The sequence below is a fragment of the Durio zibethinus genome, chromosome 3 (assembly GCF_047325235.1).
Source record: "Durio zibethinus cultivar Kanyao isolate XHJ-2024 chromosome 3, ASM4732523v1, whole genome shotgun sequence".
Taxonomy (NCBI): domain Eukaryota; kingdom Viridiplantae; phylum Streptophyta; class Magnoliopsida; order Malvales; family Malvaceae; genus Durio; species Durio zibethinus.
In genome coordinates, this window is record NC_143164.1 from 3,089,171 (window position 1) to 3,106,767 (window position 17,597).

The 17,597-nt window shown below is 33.3% G+C and overlaps 2 protein-coding genes, 1 non-coding gene and 1 pseudogene across 8 annotated transcripts; 1 reads left to right on the top strand and 3 right to left on the bottom strand.

The window, feature by feature from the left end:
- Positions 1 to 5,513: 5,513 nt before the first annotated feature.
- On the bottom strand, positions 5,514 to 8,391 carry LOC111304342 (ferredoxin--NADP reductase, leaf isozyme, chloroplastic-like). The gene is made up of 9 exons (XM_022901246.1): positions 8,387 to 8,391; positions 7,763 to 7,883; positions 6,894 to 6,946; positions 6,743 to 6,804; positions 6,552 to 6,643; positions 6,384 to 6,461; positions 6,250 to 6,312; positions 5,900 to 6,134; positions 5,514 to 5,820 (listed from the first exon to the last, which is right to left on the bottom strand). The coding sequence occupies exons 1-9, from the start codon at positions 8,389 to 8,391 to the stop codon at positions 5,666 to 5,668; spliced, it is 864 nt and encodes a 287-aa protein (XP_022756981.1). The 3' UTR covers positions 5,514 to 5,665.
- Positions 8,392 to 8,535: 144 nt separating this feature from the next.
- LOC111303407 (pathogenesis-related thaumatin-like protein 3.5) lies at positions 8,536 to 11,867 on the bottom strand. Of its 5 annotated transcripts, none has more exons than XR_016340765.1 (6): positions 11,488 to 11,862; positions 10,627 to 11,374; positions 9,996 to 10,044; positions 9,555 to 9,586; positions 9,150 to 9,365; positions 8,536 to 9,008 (listed from the first exon to the last, which is right to left on the bottom strand). XR_016340765.1 is itself a non-coding variant. In XM_089758060.1 (5 exons), the coding sequence occupies exons 1-5, from the start codon at positions 11,549 to 11,551 to the stop codon at positions 8,861 to 8,863; spliced, it is 1,041 nt and encodes a 346-aa protein (XP_089614186.1). In that variant the 5' UTR covers positions 11,552 to 11,840; the 3' UTR covers positions 8,536 to 8,860. The 5 variants fall into 5 exon arrangements, 3 of the variants coding, with proteins under 3 accessions (XP_089614186.1, XP_089614188.1, XP_089614187.1); XR_016340766.1 differs by having other exon boundaries at positions 8,871 to 9,008; positions 9,150 to 9,342; positions 11,488 to 11,861; XM_089758060.1 differs by lacking the exon at positions 9,150 to 9,365 and having other exon boundaries at positions 11,488 to 11,840.
- A 1,942-nt stretch (positions 11,868 to 13,809) lies between these two features.
- On the bottom strand, positions 13,810 to 14,538 carry LOC111303478 (chaperone protein dnaJ 11, chloroplastic pseudogene; annotated as a pseudogene). The gene has a single exon (XR_016340767.1). The product of XR_016340767.1 is annotated as a chaperone protein dnaJ 11, chloroplastic pseudogene (transcript).
- A 2,138-nt stretch (positions 14,539 to 16,676) lies between these two features.
- On the top strand, positions 16,677 to 16,779 carry LOC149519522 (small nucleolar RNA Z279/snoR105/snoR108). Its single transcript, XR_016341235.1, has one exon. It is a non-coding gene; the product is annotated as a small nucleolar RNA Z279/snoR105/snoR108 (small nucleolar RNA).
- The last annotated feature ends 818 nt before the right edge of the window (positions 16,780 to 17,597 follow it).

Consider the following 17,597-nt stretch of genomic DNA (forward strand, 5'->3'; position numbering starts at 1 on the left):
ACCCCAACCTGACTATCTCTTTATATATAAATTTCGTTGTTCTTGCTGAACTTCATGAGTCATGACTAATTAGCCCCAGTTTTACGATAAGTTAAGTTTTACGATAGAGGATTTGGCAAAGATATTGGCAGAACATTACTACTTGTACAGGAAACAGTATTACAAATGAAGTGGTGAAAAACATAAGATTAATACATAAAAACAAACATCAAATTAGATGAATATTAGTTAGGTTTATGAAGTTGCATTTGTCAAAAATATGACATTTAACGAATTATGGAGAATAAATCTACCTACATATGACATTGTTACCAAAAGGATTATGTATATGGTCCAAGAAGCTTATGTATATGGTCCAAGAAGCTACTACTAGATCATGGTCAAAATTATAAAGTAGTATTAATCCAAAATAAAATATTCGAATATTGGTTATTCTTTTGGTCTATCATTAAGGCTTTAAGTTTTGGGATGTTGAAAATTATAAGCTTCAACGAATAGTACCAGTTTTATCCTAATATTAAGTCGCTGCAAGCTCGAAGAATTTATCTAAATATTTGCTAAAGTCATGCTAATTCGTACTAACTGCCATTCCCTTATCTTCAACTGTTTTGTAGATTATATATTAATCCATATTAAGATCATTTAATCACGTTCTTTATATTCAGAATAAAGAAATAAGGTCAAATTTTCAAGACTGTGAAGAATGGTAAAATTAGTGCAGAATTGAGTGCCTAAAATATGGAAAAAAACGGGTCATTGTTGATGCGGAAAACCAAGTCAACTGCGGCAGGCTACATTCCCTATATGTTCACTTGGTCCCATCATCATACGTTTAGGCATGGTTTTAGTATATAGTAATAAACAAGAAAATAGGGCGTAGCCACTAGCAAAGAGGGGGAGAAAGAGATATATACGATCGAGTCATCTTTGGTTAGCTATTTCTTCAAACACACGTTTTTTTCTCCACATTTTTGAAGGGTCTCAAAGATCAAAAACTTGTTAAACATAATCTTCCTGGTCTATTGTTGACTAGCCAATTTCATAAGTGAATGGTAGCTTATTTCTCTAGCCCATGCACTGGCCCCCATTGATAGAGTTAAGCAGAGCATGTAGTTGAAGTAGCTTGAGCTACTTCGGTTTATAAAATTAACCTCTTTATTAGTTGAACAGCTTAGGTTTCAGAAAGTAAAATTGGTGGTCTAACCTGAAAACAACCACTCAGGAGATTTGATTTCATGGCCTGCCCTTGAAAATATCTGAGTTATATTATATCTAGTTGCCATCTACCACATAATTAAAATATCTCAATTCTCAGCTTAAATGCAGAAATTCCATTGGAGTAAACCTAAGCAAGTTTTGTTTTGAATTATCTCACACACAGCCACCGCCTTAAACGACTAGACAACCGGGATTTGTGCTTAATTTTACAGTTAGCAATCTACGCACGCCAGCTTGGAAGACCGACATATGGTGTGACCGTGGTGCCCTGAAAGTCATAGTTTTTATGTTATTGGCCTTGGGTCGTTCTCGCTTATGGGCATTGCTATAGGAATCCACAGTCAGCCTAAGACCGACTCAAAACCAAACTGCGAAAGCAATGTAATTAAAAGTGATTCAACTTCTAAATTTCTATTTTTAGTTCATTCTTCCAACAATTTTATACATTATTAAATGTGACAAGAATTTATATAGGCATTTTCTAAGCCTATTGTACTTGGGTAAGTTACTTGGTGGTTAAACGTGAGGCAGGCAATCGTCTCTGTCTTATTTATAAAGCACATCTGAAAACAGTGGAAATTGTCAGCAACAGACAACAGTCCGCATTCTTCTTGTGCTAGAAATCACAAACCAATCTGATATCTGAAGTTCTCAGTTAGGCTGTAACCTATCCAACTCTAGCGAAATGGCAATATCAAAAAATTCATTTACTTACCACAACGCTATCATTAACCGTAAGAAATAGCACTTTGAAAAGCTACTGGATTGTAATAGTAAATCCAGCGTCATCACCTCAGAATCAAGGGATTTTATCAAGTTGAGCGACAACTTGAAGAAAATTTAGGAAGTTTCTACTGATCGTGCATGCTGCCGCAGATGATGATGTAAAAGGTAAAGTGTGGAACTTGAAAGTTAGACATCTGACTGTAATTTATGTCATGATTGAGATGACATTCTTTAAAGATCTGACAGTAATCTATGTCATGGTTGAGATGATTTTTTTTTAGCATCCATTTGAACGAGATTAATTTTAGTAAGATTAAAAATAATAATAAAAATAAGATTAATTATTATAGTTATAAGATTAAAATTAATAATGAGATATATATTTAGATATAAAAATAACGATAACGGTAAAATAAAAAAAAATTATTAAAAACATTAGAGTATAAATTATATTAACAAAAATTTTAAATTATTTAATATTTATAAAATTAATTAAAATTTTATTTATATATTAGTTTATTATAATAAATAAGTTTTATTTATAAATTAATAAATATATTTTATAATTTTTAAATGAAAAATAAAAAATTACAGTATAAAGATATTTTTGTCTTTGTAATATAAAATAAAGGATGAAAAAGGAAAAAAAAAATTTGAAGCTCGGTTCGTCTTTTCAACTGGAGCTAAATCCTCCTGTGGACAAAAGTAGACAATCGTGCCACGGCTTTGACATCCAAATGGATGTTAAACACCAATGGGCACAATTTTTATTGGCAATTGCATCTCAGTGGAGGTGGAGTTGAAAACAAATGGAGCCTTAGGTGCAAACAATTTTTTGCAAATAATTTACCACCACTCTTCAAAATCCCATTTTAAATTCATGTTTAATTAACTTTCCTACCCTCAACCGGCATGGATATGATAACTTTTTTTTTTCGTCTAGAATCGTCACGTTTCAAATTGGTATCTGTGATTACGATGATTCTCTTGTCCGAGTGTGACGAAACTTATCTGTATGGTCGGTTGTTGGTACCTTCCTAAGTATCAATGTCTGGTATGACGAGAGGAAGATGATCGTTTTATTGCAACTTACTATAGCAAGTGAAGTAATTTTAAGTCTTCTCAGAATCCAAAATCGAGCTTACCCGAAAATTAAACCTAAAGTGTGTTACCATTACTTATTCCATGGCTTGATTAACCGCATATAATGTCCAACCTTGAGGCCAAATGATAAAATTTTGAAGTTTTTCTTAATCACCCAGAAACTATATATGATCTTGGCAGTTAGCACTTTTCTCTAAATGCAAATCCAGGACTGATGATGTTAGAGTTTTGACCAGGACTAATGATAAAACAGCAAACATGTTAGAATTGAATTACCTTTTCAGGCTGATCCTTTCAGCCACCGATTTTATCTACCCTAACTCAGAAAGATGACTAACACATATAGCCACCAATGCTCGTAGCATGCTATAATTTACGTGATTGGTTTACACCTTTTTTTTTCTTTTACCAACATATTTGAAATTTTGGTTAAGGAGGATAGAACGCGAGGGCGACTTAAAATACATGTCAAATTGCAAACTGATTACCAAGAAAATCAAACAAAGGACGTTAATAACACGCTTAAATTTGATTACAGATGTAAACCTGCTCATATTTTACTAGTTTGTTTTTACACCTTTAAAACTATGGCCTCTGCTGTTCAATGAACTTACTGATATTTACTAAATGTGTGGTTGCAAGATTCAAGCATGTGACAAATATCTGAATTTTTCACAAATGTGAAAATAACATTTGTTCATTGAATTCATTGTTCATCTCATACTATTCTGGCTTATCCCTTGTCATCCTCGTTCCTCACCTAAAATCTTTGTTTCATGGTGTGGTCGTCAACATTTTATAAAGTCATCAATTGACAGATCAAAGAAAAAAATGTTTTTATGAATATGTGTTAGAATCCAAATTAGATGATAGTGATTAGTGAGAGAGGTAGAATCCAAAAGCTACTCCTCTTGCTATTTTGTAGAAAAACCAAATAGAATCCAAATGTTTGGGTTAGACCATTGACATTTAAACAACCATGCTAGTAAGTTCTACAATGTTAATTGTATCTATAACTGACAGCCGAAAATTTCTCCCTAAGTAGTGGGATTTTGGACCAAAATTAACTGTTTGAATATAATTTTCTCTAAAACAAAGCACCTACCCTTTTTTTATTAATGTCAAAAGGTGTTAACAGCTGGCGTTTGGATAACATGTATCAGTCGGTAAGAAAATGACATTTTCATTACTGCAAAAAGATCAGTGAATCTATTATTCTAATCGCTGATTCAATGCTAGGCTAAAAGGAGATTCACATTCAAGAAAGAACATCAATTTTCGTTAGCATCGGGGAAAAAACGCTAATGTTAAGAGAGAATATGACAGATGCATCATTGGGGATCATTCATTGTCCATCCTTAATATATGTGAACTTTGATAATAAAAGAAGTGGGTTATCAAAAGATTCACCGACAATGTTGAAACAAAAGTGCAAAAAATACAAAGAAGAATTTCATGAGTAGAAGCATGAGAAAGGTTAATGGCTTAATGTGAAACATTGATTTTTATACTAAGCAACAATATCAACAACCATTGATGTTATTGTCAGACAAAAAATAAATGATTGTCACCTGTATTCCACAAAGATGAATTCACATTTTCCAAAACCCAAACATAATGGGATATTTTATCATTAGCTGAAATGCTGAAATCATATTATCATTAGATGATTAGAAGCACTCAAAGGAGACGTCATCATGAATTTGAACCAAGCTTCCGACAAGGGAAGGTGCTAAGAATATTTAAGCAATCTTGATGCGTTTGCCTACAATTTTTAAATCAACATCAGCTGATGCAAAAGGCAGGCTTGGTGAGAAATTATAATGGCAATTATTGATGGAGTATCAGGGTTGCTTAAGGAGATTTTTTTTGGTTTCTATCATTACAGATCTGTTTTTGTCTCATTGCCGTCTATTGGCATATGCTTAACACTTTCCATTAGCCCAGTGATCTACTACATTAGGAAATAGAACAATGAAGCAGACATGGGCTAATTAGACTCGCAAATGGAAACCCGATGGACTTTGTAGCTCATCAAAGAGTAGAGAATTTCTAGACTATCTAAAATCTCAAGCCCATTAATCTTTGTAGCGTGACAAATCTTCCAACCCAATTAAACCCAAAACATAGCCTATTGAACTTTCTTGTGTTTAGCACCGTTTACATATTCGACTTAGTAGCCCATTTGTGCATTTGGGGAAATCATGGAACCGTTGCGCTTGTTTGGTCCAATTTTTTCTTTTTGGGAAATCATTCAAAATTGGGCTTATGCGGACCATTTAGCCTAAGTTACTGTAACGAGTCTTAAAGAAGAAGTTAAAAAACCCTCTTGCCGAGAACGCAGTTTTATCAGTCACGGCACATGCCTCGTGGTCTCAAAGGTTTTGCAATTTCTAGTAGAAGAGCATAGTCCAAGAAATTTAAGCGAATGTGAGAAGATTAAGCATCTCGTCACTACAATTTTGACCGCAGGTCCACAAGCTTAAACCAAAGTTACACGTGATTAGAAAAGCAATATATTAGGAGTTATTTCCTTCAAATTTGCACTATACAACCTGTCTTGAGGTAAGAATTTGCCAGTTGAGCTAATAATTCAAATTCTACGTCAAAGAAGTTTTTAAAAAATGGTGCAAAGTAGTGAAAACAGCAGGGAGGAAATCACTGAATGGCAAAATCCCCTGTAGAAATTTAGTGCAAGCCAAGATAAGTAGACTTCAACATTCCATTGTTCTACTTTCTTCAATTGTCTCTTGTATTCAATCCAATCAATACCTGGAAGAAGCAAAAGTTAGAAGATCAAATTATATCTCTGCAAATGTTAAAGTCAAATCTGCCCATCATATAAATTTACCATCTTTGGCAGCCAGATAAGTCATGATGTCATCGATTCCCTTTCCAATTCCCTTAAGCCCGCACATATAGTCATAGGTGTTATCTTTCTTGAGCAATTTCCATAGCCCTTCAGCATACTGGGCCATTCGGGTTTGAATGTACATCTTCTCACCCTTGTCATTTGTTTGTTCTCCACTTATGGCATAATCCACCCTGAAGTTATTTGGTGCCTTCTCCTTCATCTTCTCAAATTCCTGAGTTGAAGGCATTAAAAGAGCGCATTAATAGAACTGATAAAATTTCTAACCCAATATATTCCAGTACCAAGGGAAAGAATAAATGAATAATGTAAAGGTTAAGAAAGCTTGCCTCCTTGTAGAGCAGTGAGCTACTGGTGGGAACACCCAAGAAGAGCCAAGCCAACCCATTAAACTGCATTTCACAGGTCAAGTAATTACCATAACTTGCCAATTTGTTGTGCAAGCTTTAGATATCACATCTACCTTGTAGTCGTCATGCTCTTCAAAGAACATCTTCCATAAGAATGAACGGAAAGGAGCAATTCCAGTACCAGTTGCAAGCTGCAACAAGGAAACCAAACATAACTAATTTAAAAAATGTTCAAATAACAAGATGGTAATTATGTTAACCCAAAAAATCCTTAGAGCTACCATTATGATGATGGCGTTTGGGTCTTTTGGCATAAGCATCTCTTTCCCAATGGGTCCTGTGATCTTCACTTCAACACCAGACTTCAAGTCACCTGAACGGGGCGATTACAATTGATAAATGGTAATAAAAACATTTTCCCAATGCTTTATTGCTAGAATGACTATCCGTATTGAAGGTGATTATGTTTAACATATAGCTGACAAATTCCCCGGGGCTCCATAAGCTTCAATAGCAAAAGTAAATTTTGGAAAACTTTACATCGGTTTGTCATGTCTTCAATTGAATCAGTTATGATTTCTTATATTTTCAAGGGAGAAAATATTTCTAGTGTTCTTGGTCACCATTTGGCAACTAAGGAAGAGTGCATCAATCTTGCCAGCTGCTGTGAATCAATCTAACATCTAAAGTTAAACTATATGCTAAGTTTTGGAAAGAGGAGAGCCATGTCTATGTATAGATATATCTTTCAATAATACGATTAAATTAAGGACGGTAACTTTTGTAGCACGATTTAAGATGAAGTTTGGTACGAGAATATCACTTCAAACATCATACTAATTTACACATAATAATTAAATCATTGTGTAGTAAGCATGATTCTATGTGGAGATAATAATCAAATTACTGTTTTGAAAAGTGATTTAAATGTCATCCAAAAAAGTAAAAAACTTTCATTATTAAGGTGAAGTGATATGTAAAATTAATAATATATAATTTTGTGTATTTAATATGTGAATTAAAAACTTATTTTTTAAAAAAATTTAATTAATTTATATAATAATTTTATATTTTAAAACTAAAATTCATGGTAATAAATTCAAAAATAATGTGTTTTTTAATATTTTATATATAATATATTTATTAATTTAATAGATTAGTTTAATTTTTTAATTCAAAATTTTTTTACATAATTTATATTATAAAAATAAGTTCACCTTGATATATTTATTATTAATTTGTTTACATAATAAATATATTTATTAATTTAATTATTATTATTATAAAATAAATAAAAGATTATTAATATTTTACAAATTAATATAAAATCATTAGCTTATATAGTTATTAAAATATGTATAATTATTTTCATATTTTTAAACAAAATAATGTTGATTTTTAGTAGTAACAAAAATAGATCTTTAATTACTAACTATTAATAATTGATAATCAAATAAAATTATTTTAATAATAAGATTAACTCGATAATTACACAATTATGGCGATCTTGTAAAATATATGCTTCCTTTGGACTACCAACATGTTCTGTATTATTTGTGAATATGTATGAATAAGGTTTCACAAATGCATTATTGTTGCTTTTACGATTGAAACTGTGAGAGAATTATTATATTAAACTCGAATGAGATATTAATAAATTTATGGAGGCCAAGAGCAGCACTAGAAGAGAAAATGCGTGGAAGAAGGTTGCCTCAATTGCAACTATGTTTTCTTAAATAAGTGGCTGTTTATTCATGTAATTTTGGAAGTTGGACTAAATTTTTTGGCTTGTTTTCTGTTTATTTGTACACATTGCCACCGACAATATGGGCCGTAATCCCATATTAAAAGTGTATTAGGTTCCCGATCAAACTTCAAGAAAAAAAAAAAAAAAGGAAAAAGAAGAAGGAATTTAAAAGAACAGAAATTCTGTACTTGGATATTGGGACTAATTAAGAATGTTCATGACAAATTCCGGATAACTAATCCAATATTTTTTTTTTTGAGAAAATTAATCCAATAATATTCATTGCAAATTTAAATGCTTTAGCTTATAGTCTCTTAACATCCCATTTTACACAAGCCACCAAATTAGGTAAAAAAGATCATCTTATACGCCATAGCTATTGCTATAAAAAAAAGTTGCATTCAGCACACTGTTGATAAATGGTTTACTAATAATAGAAATTGAAAGATATTGTCGATGGAATATGTTATGCAAAATGGTAAGGAAATCCAACAAAAAACAAAATATGGAGAGAAAAATTGGCAATAAAAATAATTCATTTTTCTTGGAAGCAAATGTGATAGTAGTTCACACAATCCCATCCCTTTCTATAATATAAAAATTGAACCTAAAATAAAAATAGAAAAATATTTCTCAACCCTAACAGCCTCCGATTTCGTGCAATTGGCCCTTCACCCCACCCCCCGCAAAAAAAAAAAAAAAAAAACACCCACCACTCTTTGCATATTCTGCCTAAGTTTACGGCCCAATATGACCCCTACCCCTTCATATAAGGTTAATTAGTCATTATGTTAGAAGAGTTGCCACGAACACCAAATTGCCATTGTGATGCCGACGATCCCGCTATCCATGTGATCCGAACACGTGGTTGCACGTTGATGGTGATGCCGCACTGTCGTACAAGGCACCTTGGAACACCATTGTGCTGTTGATAAGAGGTGACGTTGTCCTTGTTGTTGTTTCCTTGTTCTGCCCTTGCGATAATTTGTGGCTGCAATTTACGTACCAAAATTAACCGTTAAAAAACTCAGACAAAAGCAATAACACTCCAACGCAGCATAACGGTATAATATGTTGACAAAAATGCCAACCTGTTTATTTATTTTACTACTTCCTATTTCCCTGAACTAACCTTCTTTAACCACAACTGCGATAATAGAACTGTTATGGGCGCGCAAGTGTTCAGTCTAGTCTAGTAGAGCCTCGGTCTCAATTTGCGGGATTGGTATCAAAAGGCGATGCCTATCCCAGTGGATTGATGCATGTTTAGGGACAGCTAATCTTTTTCAGCCGGAACGCCTAAAAACACCATTCCACACCCCACCCTATATAGCATTCCGAGGACCAGCTTATTTTCATGACAAAACAAGGATCAGTTTGTTAACTTGACATGAGGCAATACCTTCTGGACTCTATCTATTTACAATTTACAAGAAAATTTAGATATTTTCATACCCATTTATTTATATTCAAATTTTCACATTATTCACTCCACATAAATATTTATTTTTACTATAAAGTAACAAAAACAAAATACCTGTAATTTGAAGAACCAAAAAAGATGTAAACCTGGTCATCCAACCAAAAAATATCATAAGCAAAACCAAATAAAAATCTTATTAAAAAAATAAATCATTAATATAACAGAACAAAACTTAAAACATAAAAAAAAAAATCCACATATTTTCATATAAAATTATTGATAAATAATTGTAAAAAAAAAAAAAAGCAAACATCTTTACTGATGTCCATAAAACTAATAGCTCTAATCAATAATAACACCCAAAATTTAAAAAATCAAGAAATAAACAAAAAATTAAAACAATTTTATTTTGGCAATTATGAGTTCTTTGAAAATTTAACCTTTAAGACGTTCACTAAAAACCAAAAGCAAAAACAAAAATATATCCAAATTATATATCCTTCACAAAATCCGAAAACAAATTATCTTACAATAAAAAAAGAAATAAAAATTTACCTTTAAAAATACGTACAGTACTACCAACAAAATTCCAAGTTCTTGAAGCCTATAATAAAAAGAAAGATAAAAAAATTCTATTAGAAAACATCAATTACAAACAAAATTTAAAAAAAATAATTAAAATAAACAAATTTTTAGAGGTTTGAGAAAATAAGGGGTAGATAGAGATCGAATGGAGTAGGGCAGAGAAGAATTAAGAGAAAATAGAGAAGATGAAAGGGATATTTACAACCACCAGCAGCTATGACCTAAAAATGAAAATCACGTGTAAGTTTTATGAAAAACGAAAGGTGAACAAAGATTAGGCTTTTCCTTTCATTTTCTCCTTTTTGTTTATATCTATCTACTCCTTTCTTGTTTTCTTGAAGCTTCTGAACGAATATCTACTCTTTTCCTTCTGAGGAAAATTTTAAACAAAATTATTTAATTTTTTAACATTTAATTAAGTAAAAAAATAATATCTAAAACCCCATATTCATAGCCCATGTTTTAAAGCCCATAAAACAAAATTCAAACCTTCTTATTCATTTAATTAATAATAATAATAATAATTAACAAAGACAATCAATCAATTACTGTCAAATAAACAACACCACAAGAATTGTTTTCAATATATAGTATAGATTACCCTTCATCGTTAAAAGTGTTGGACAGAAGTTGAAAAGGCTTGTGAAGTATATTTAACCTAGTGTTGGCTGGACAGAAAGTAATGGTGTAATCAGCATTCGCACATGTGAAAGTGCTGGTCTTATCATCACAGGCATAGCTGTAGGCCCGTGGGCACGCTCTCTTAATGATCTCCGAGTACGAAGAAGGCTTGCAAGTATCGGGTGTGGCACAATCGCCGTTGCAATAGTATTGAGGCTCGCGGAAGGCCTCGCAAGCACTCTTGCACGCGACGCCGTCGCTGCTGTCTGTGCTCATCACCTTGAGCTCCGACGGACACAAGTCATTGAGATCAACTACGCAGCCGGTGTAGGTACAATTTTGCCCTGTGCCACCCTGAGGAACCACTAACATAGGGACGTTGTAACCGTCCACCAAACTCACATAAAAAAAATCAAAACCACCAGCACCGTCCAAAGTAAACTCAGCCAAAGTGGCAGGTGGGGAAGCGCCATTTCCTGAACATTCTAGCTTCCTGGAGCCACAATCACCAGTCAGACATGAAAAATTTCCGGACGAATCTTGGGAGCAATGGGTTCTACCCCAAAAGCGACCACCCCATGATGTCGGTGCGGTAATTGTTTTGGTTTCACCACTTTGGAGAGTAAAGGCCATTGTGGAAATTGTTGGAGCACGTGCGGTTGAGAGAATTCCAGGCCATATCACATAATCGCATTTGTTTACTATGGTAAAGGTTGTTGCTTGCACTCCTGTTTACAATGTAACAAAAATCAATTAAAAAAAAAAAAACCAAACTTGAAACCAAATCCTAATAATTAACACGAGAACTGATTAAACATCATTCAAAGTTTCCCGTGAGTACCTGATATGAACGAATGTGACTGAATAAAAACACAAATAACAGCAATAACTGTAGGTTGGGCCATTAAGCTTAAAGTTTGCAAGAAGAATCCTTTATATAATAAGGAGAAAGAAGAAGAGGGAGTTGGGATGGATGGGCAAAATCCAACGCTCTTCTTCTTCAGAAATGGGGGTTGGGAAGTGTGAGATTCTGCAATGGCGATAAAAGAATGTGTATTTATAGGGAAATGGAGCTTCAAAGAAAAACGTCAGCTACAGTCAAGCAGATGAATCTGGTCCCAACTAAAAGTTGCTATTGTCGTCACTAAACATATTACCATTTTGGAAGACGATTTAATTCTCATCTCAAAAGATCAAAAATTTTTATTATTAAAATAAAGTGAAACGTAAAATTAATAATATATAATATTATGTATTTAATATGTAAATTAAAAATTTATTTTTTTTAATTATAATTAGTTTATCTTATAAACTTTTATATTTTACAATTAATATTCATTATAATAAATTTAAAAATAATTTATTTGTTTTTTTAATATTTTATGTACAATATAATATTTTTGTTTTTCTTTTATTATGAATTTATTAATTTAATTTAATTTTTTAATTCAAATATTTTTTACATAATTTATTTCACCGAGGTGATTTTACCATTAAGATAATCTTATTTGATTAACAATTATTAATACTTGGTAATTAAACATCATTATGTTTATTATTACTAAAAATCAAACATTATTTTATTTAAAAATACGAAAATAACCATACATATTATAATAGTTATATAAATTAATGATTTTAATGTTATTTAAAAATAATAATTTGTAAAATATTAATAATCTTTAATTTATTTTATAATAAAATGTAATTAAATTAACAAATATATGATAATCTTGAAAGATGCCAACCGGCCTAAAGTTATATTCTCTCATGTTATGATTTTCCATTTTACACTCATTGAACTCTCCAAAAACATAACGGCAACCTCAAGAAATAAGAACCGTCATTAAGATCATTACTCAGATTTCCATCCTAGGTGGTCTCTTGTATATTTTGTTCAAGATTTCAGTCTTAACCGAGCTACAAGCATTACCCTGGTGTACTTTTTAGTATTGCTAGTCAGACATAAAGAGGAAATTAAAACAATAAGAAATTTAATTCAGTCAAGCAGAACCAAGAACAAAGACACGACAAAAAGACTGAAAAAGAGAGATGAAAAAAAAAGACCTGGGCGGGGATTACAGATTGGGTGGACGAGAGAGCCGGACAAATTCAGTGTCAGTATTTATGGTTGGAAATTATTGGTTTTAGATTCTTGGGAGATGAATTTGTGGTGAGGTGGCTTTGATTGCCAATGGAAACGCATTGATTCCAATAGCGAACCATTCAATTTTATGAGGCACATCAACTATTTGTGTAGCTTTTGGGCCAGATGTTTGTGTCCAGCCGTTGGTGGCTTTTCTGTCAAAAGCCCGTGAAGTGACGCCCATCAAAGGCCTGCCTAATAAAAAGGTTTGCTAAACCCTACCTTGCAAATTACAGTTGTTAACGTTGGATCGTGAATGGTGTTGACGTTGCATCAAGAATTAGATAAGCATTGACTTGTACTATTCTACTATTTATTTATTTCCAGCTTTTTCTGGAAACCTTTTTCGGCTTTTTCTGAGCTGTTGAGTTTATCATAGGCAAATTGAATACCAACAAACACACTCTAGTCTCGATGATTCTGGCAAGTCAATCGGAATCAAAAAGACTAACATTTCCTTTATGTTGCAATTTGATTCATCAATAAATATTATTGAAGTTCCGAAGTTTCCAATTAGATAACTTTTTCTGGCTTCTAATTTGCAAATCTCCCCTGTCGAAAGAGGGAAAGTTGAGCTCATCCAAACGACAGAGCACAGAGAATTGGTGCCACCATCTTCAAATTTAAAATTCAATTGCTTAAATTTTCCCATTTACAGTCCAATAATGGTAAGCGAGATACTAAAATTAAAGCAAGTATTAAGTCTAGCCTCGATACACGGCTCTTATCCATATCCCATTTGTGCACATTGTATCCATGTGGAACAATGAGAAAACTAAAAATTCCCCATCCCTGTTAATTATATTTAAGTCTTCTATCCCACAATGAATCTGGTATTCAAACAACTTAAATTATATCCTTTAGAATGGCCCTGATTTTTAGTTTCAAGGTATCTCTGTAACTTAGGCTTAGAGTTTAACTACAGATTGAGATAAGCATTTACAAGAAATATTCAGTCCAGAATTTTCAAAATAAAACTAAAACCATAAAACTACAAGAAACAGAACACTAACAGCATAACACAAAAATCCAACCTTTTATACACTCAGGCTATAAAAAAAGCCGCCTGTTTTAGTTCAAACATTTTCATATTTACAGACTGAAGTATTAGCAAAAAATACTAATTTCCACTCATCACCCTGTATTCCCACATAATTTATACGCAGTCTCACCAACATTGATCAGTTTCCCAGGTTCGACTCGTATAACCAGAAAATCCAGAAGAAGTTGAGCTGGACATCGATGCGGCGGATGCTGACATGGCAAAGGAGCGCCTGAGCCTGGAGAACAACATTCGATCGTAATCGTTGCGTTTCTCAGGATCAGACAGCGTAGAGTAAGCTTCATGTACTTTAATGAACTCGTGTGCGGTGGCGCTATTTTGACCGTTAGACGAGACGTCCGGGTGTAGAACTCGCGCCAGTCTCCGGTAAGCAGCCTTGATTTCTTGACACGTGGCCCCCACCGGAATCCCCAATACCTCGTATAGTGATGACGGAGAAGCAATGTGCGAAATCTCTCTCTCAACCGTTGATGTACAAGAGGCAGAGATACGGAGTGGCCGGAACTGGACACGTGTCGGCATGGAACTGGGTTTCTTGATGGAAATTTGGGGGCCCATGAAATGAGCGGAGGAAGAGCTGAAAGAAGCTAATGTAGAAGACACAGAAGCCATTTTCTAATCGTTGATTGTTGCTTGTTGATTGTTCGTTGTTTTTGCTTTGAGTTGGGGTAGTAATTGGATGGGCAAGGTTATTTATAAAATTGGCGAACCAGGGTTAGATAGGTTGGGTTAACGAAGCTTATCCATTTGGAACATTTGGATCTCTTCTCTCACATGCTGACTCAGCGGACCGTCCTTGTTTCCAGAATCTCCTTTGCGATTTTATATATTTATTTATTTAAGTTCTAGGATAGGCAAGTAGACAGAAAAGAGTACTAATAATGTAGCCACTTGGCACCAGTTTCCAACCTTACCGGTTTGACATCAAATGAAATAAAAGGTGACCGTGGGCTAATATTATTAATGCCAGCTTACATCTTGTCTTGGGTTATTATCAGCCCACAATTTTTATAGTAGAAAAAGGTATGAATGGAAAACAATGGGTTCGATTATTCAAAAAACAGGAAAAGACATGGTTTGTTTTCAAGTCAACGTTGATTCATTGAATTTAGATGGATAGGCGAATCATTATTTTTTTTCCAAAAAAATTATATTTTAAAAAAAATAAAAATATTGAAATTTAAATTTAAAATTTATTATATGTGTTTTTAAAAGATAAAAGTATAAACAAGTGATTTTTTTAATTTTTAATCTACTCATAAATTTTTTATATTTATTTAATTAAAAAATATTATACACATAATTATTCAATCATAAAAAAAAAAAAGAATTATAATGATCCAAACATAAAATTAAAAAAAAAAAAAAACTGTATCAAAACCTTGAATTGAGAGTTATGTGCGTCTAATCTATGTTCTATCTAGCTGGTATTTACAAGTGGGTCGTCCGACAACATGTTAGAGCAAAGTGAGACGTCCTTTTGAGTTGTTGTTAGTGATTTGACACTAGGATCCTAGACCATGGTTTCCCAAAACGAGGTCCCGTCTTCATCGTCGCAGTTTTGGTCCTTAAGCCTGCAACAGAAACGATGCAACTTGGCAAAAATTAAAGCAACACTTTCTCGTCGAATTACTAATTAAAAAATCTTATATATTCGGTCATTTTTTTTCAAAAAAAAAAAACAAAAGACGTGGTTTATGTCAAATCATTCGAATATTTTATCATCGCCATGTGAGGAGCATGTGAAGGTTGAGTATACCTTCCTCAACGTACTGGAAACGTGTCAAGATATGAGGGAATGGACGGTTGCCACTCGCAGAGTCAAATTAACGGTAAAGTCAAACACCAAACAATGTTGGATGTTTCGTACTAATTTTAATCGAGGACAGAGACTAGCGTGTGGGAAGACACATGAACATGAACAGAGAAGGCAAGCAGACAATCAGATGTTAAAACACAATGAGCGTCCAAAACCCTAATAGCTCCAATGTAAATCTTATGAGATTATTAATCTCTATCCCTAGAGAAAAGTGGGGGAAGTTTTGAAGTTTTAGACAATTTGCTTATCTTCTTCCTTTGTTCCATAAGAAATTTGTTTATTCTGACTTTAGATTACAGTTTCGTTGTTTGTTGTTTTTCCTTTTGGGATATACAACAAGGCCATATAATTAAAATTACTATGTTTGAATTTTTCTTTGGACAGAAACTTATGTTTGAAATTGAACCCTAAACGAAATAGAAAATCCTACTTTATCTTTGGGCCAGGTAATTGAAATTGCTGTTTGAGTTATTTGTGGAAGCAAATGGCTTGAGTTGGGTCTGGGCTAGGGAAGGGCTAGCTGGACCGTAGCGTCTTTTCTGGGTTTGTAGTCAAACCTAAACTAGAAAATCTTGGACTATATACTTTTATCATTGTACCTCCGAGGGCCCATTTTAGGCCCATAACATCACCGGGCAACTAGCCCTTCTTGGACAAAATTAATCTAAAAAATACATATTAACAGTATGGTTTTAATTAGCCTTTTGCTTTTATCAAAAATAAAATTCCTGAAAATTTGACTAATTATATGATATCAATTTGAACATTTATTAGTTAATTGCACGGTATATTTTTTAAATTTAGAAAAAAAATTCAAACAATCATATATTATTCATTATAAATCTATTCTCTTTCATTTATTTATTTTTTTTATAGGAACCTGTTTTCTTTTATAAAATCAATTATAAATGTGATAAAAAAAAAAAAAAAAAAACCCCCCACTGCAGTTGTCTCTTTTAAAGACGATGCGAGAACGCCAAGCAAATCCCGGAGGCAGTTAATGGGATATTGTAAGTGGTCTGTACTCGCAATAGATGCGATATGGGTGTTCGCCCCAACGCCTGGTTACGACAATTGGGCACCCTCGGCTCACCCACCTGATTCCAATCTTAACGGCAAGCTTATAAGTTACTGTCCAATCTTTCTAAATTATTCTTCTTATTAGTAGAATTGTTCATATATATCTGTCAAAACAAATGGGAGAAACTTAATTAATAAGCTCGCGTGAAAGAGGGAATCTTGAATAAAATCTATAATACTCGATTTTACCTGAAATAAAACGTGGAATAAAAATTAGATACATTAACATCTAGAAATAGGTCTTAACGGATTTGTTTTGTTCATCGCTTGTCAATGTAGTTCTAAACAAGAAATCCAAAGGAAAGCATCAAAGTAAAGGAGCCAAAATGCAAGTGTTCTCCTTTGAAGCCCCGTTATCAAAAGCAGCGTTTTCCAGTGAGCCCTGTTGGTTAGTAGCCCTGAAAAAGCTGGTTTATAGTAGGATATGGTTGATTAAAGCCTGACAGAGGCTGGTTAATGCTGTGTTGTGGATAGTTAGGCTCTTGCTGCTGTTGGTAACCCAGTTGAGATTGCTACCTACGGTTGCCAACAGGTTTAGCAAATGGAATCTTGTTAACAGGAGTATCATTGGGAGGGGACGCGAGCAATGAAGCACTGTTCCCTTCACTTTGGGGGACGCCAGCACGAACTTCTTGCTGGTTTGCAGTTGTTTCACTCGTTCCAGCTGGTGGTACAGAATGTTCTGGACAAACTGAGGAAGACAGCACCACAAGAAAGAAAAGGAGACATGACGGAATTGAAGCAGTTGGAACTATGGATATAAACAGAGGAAAAGTAAGGAGCTGGTAAGATCATAAGATACCAAGTGAATGGGATTCTTAGATAGGTTTAGATCTTAATATA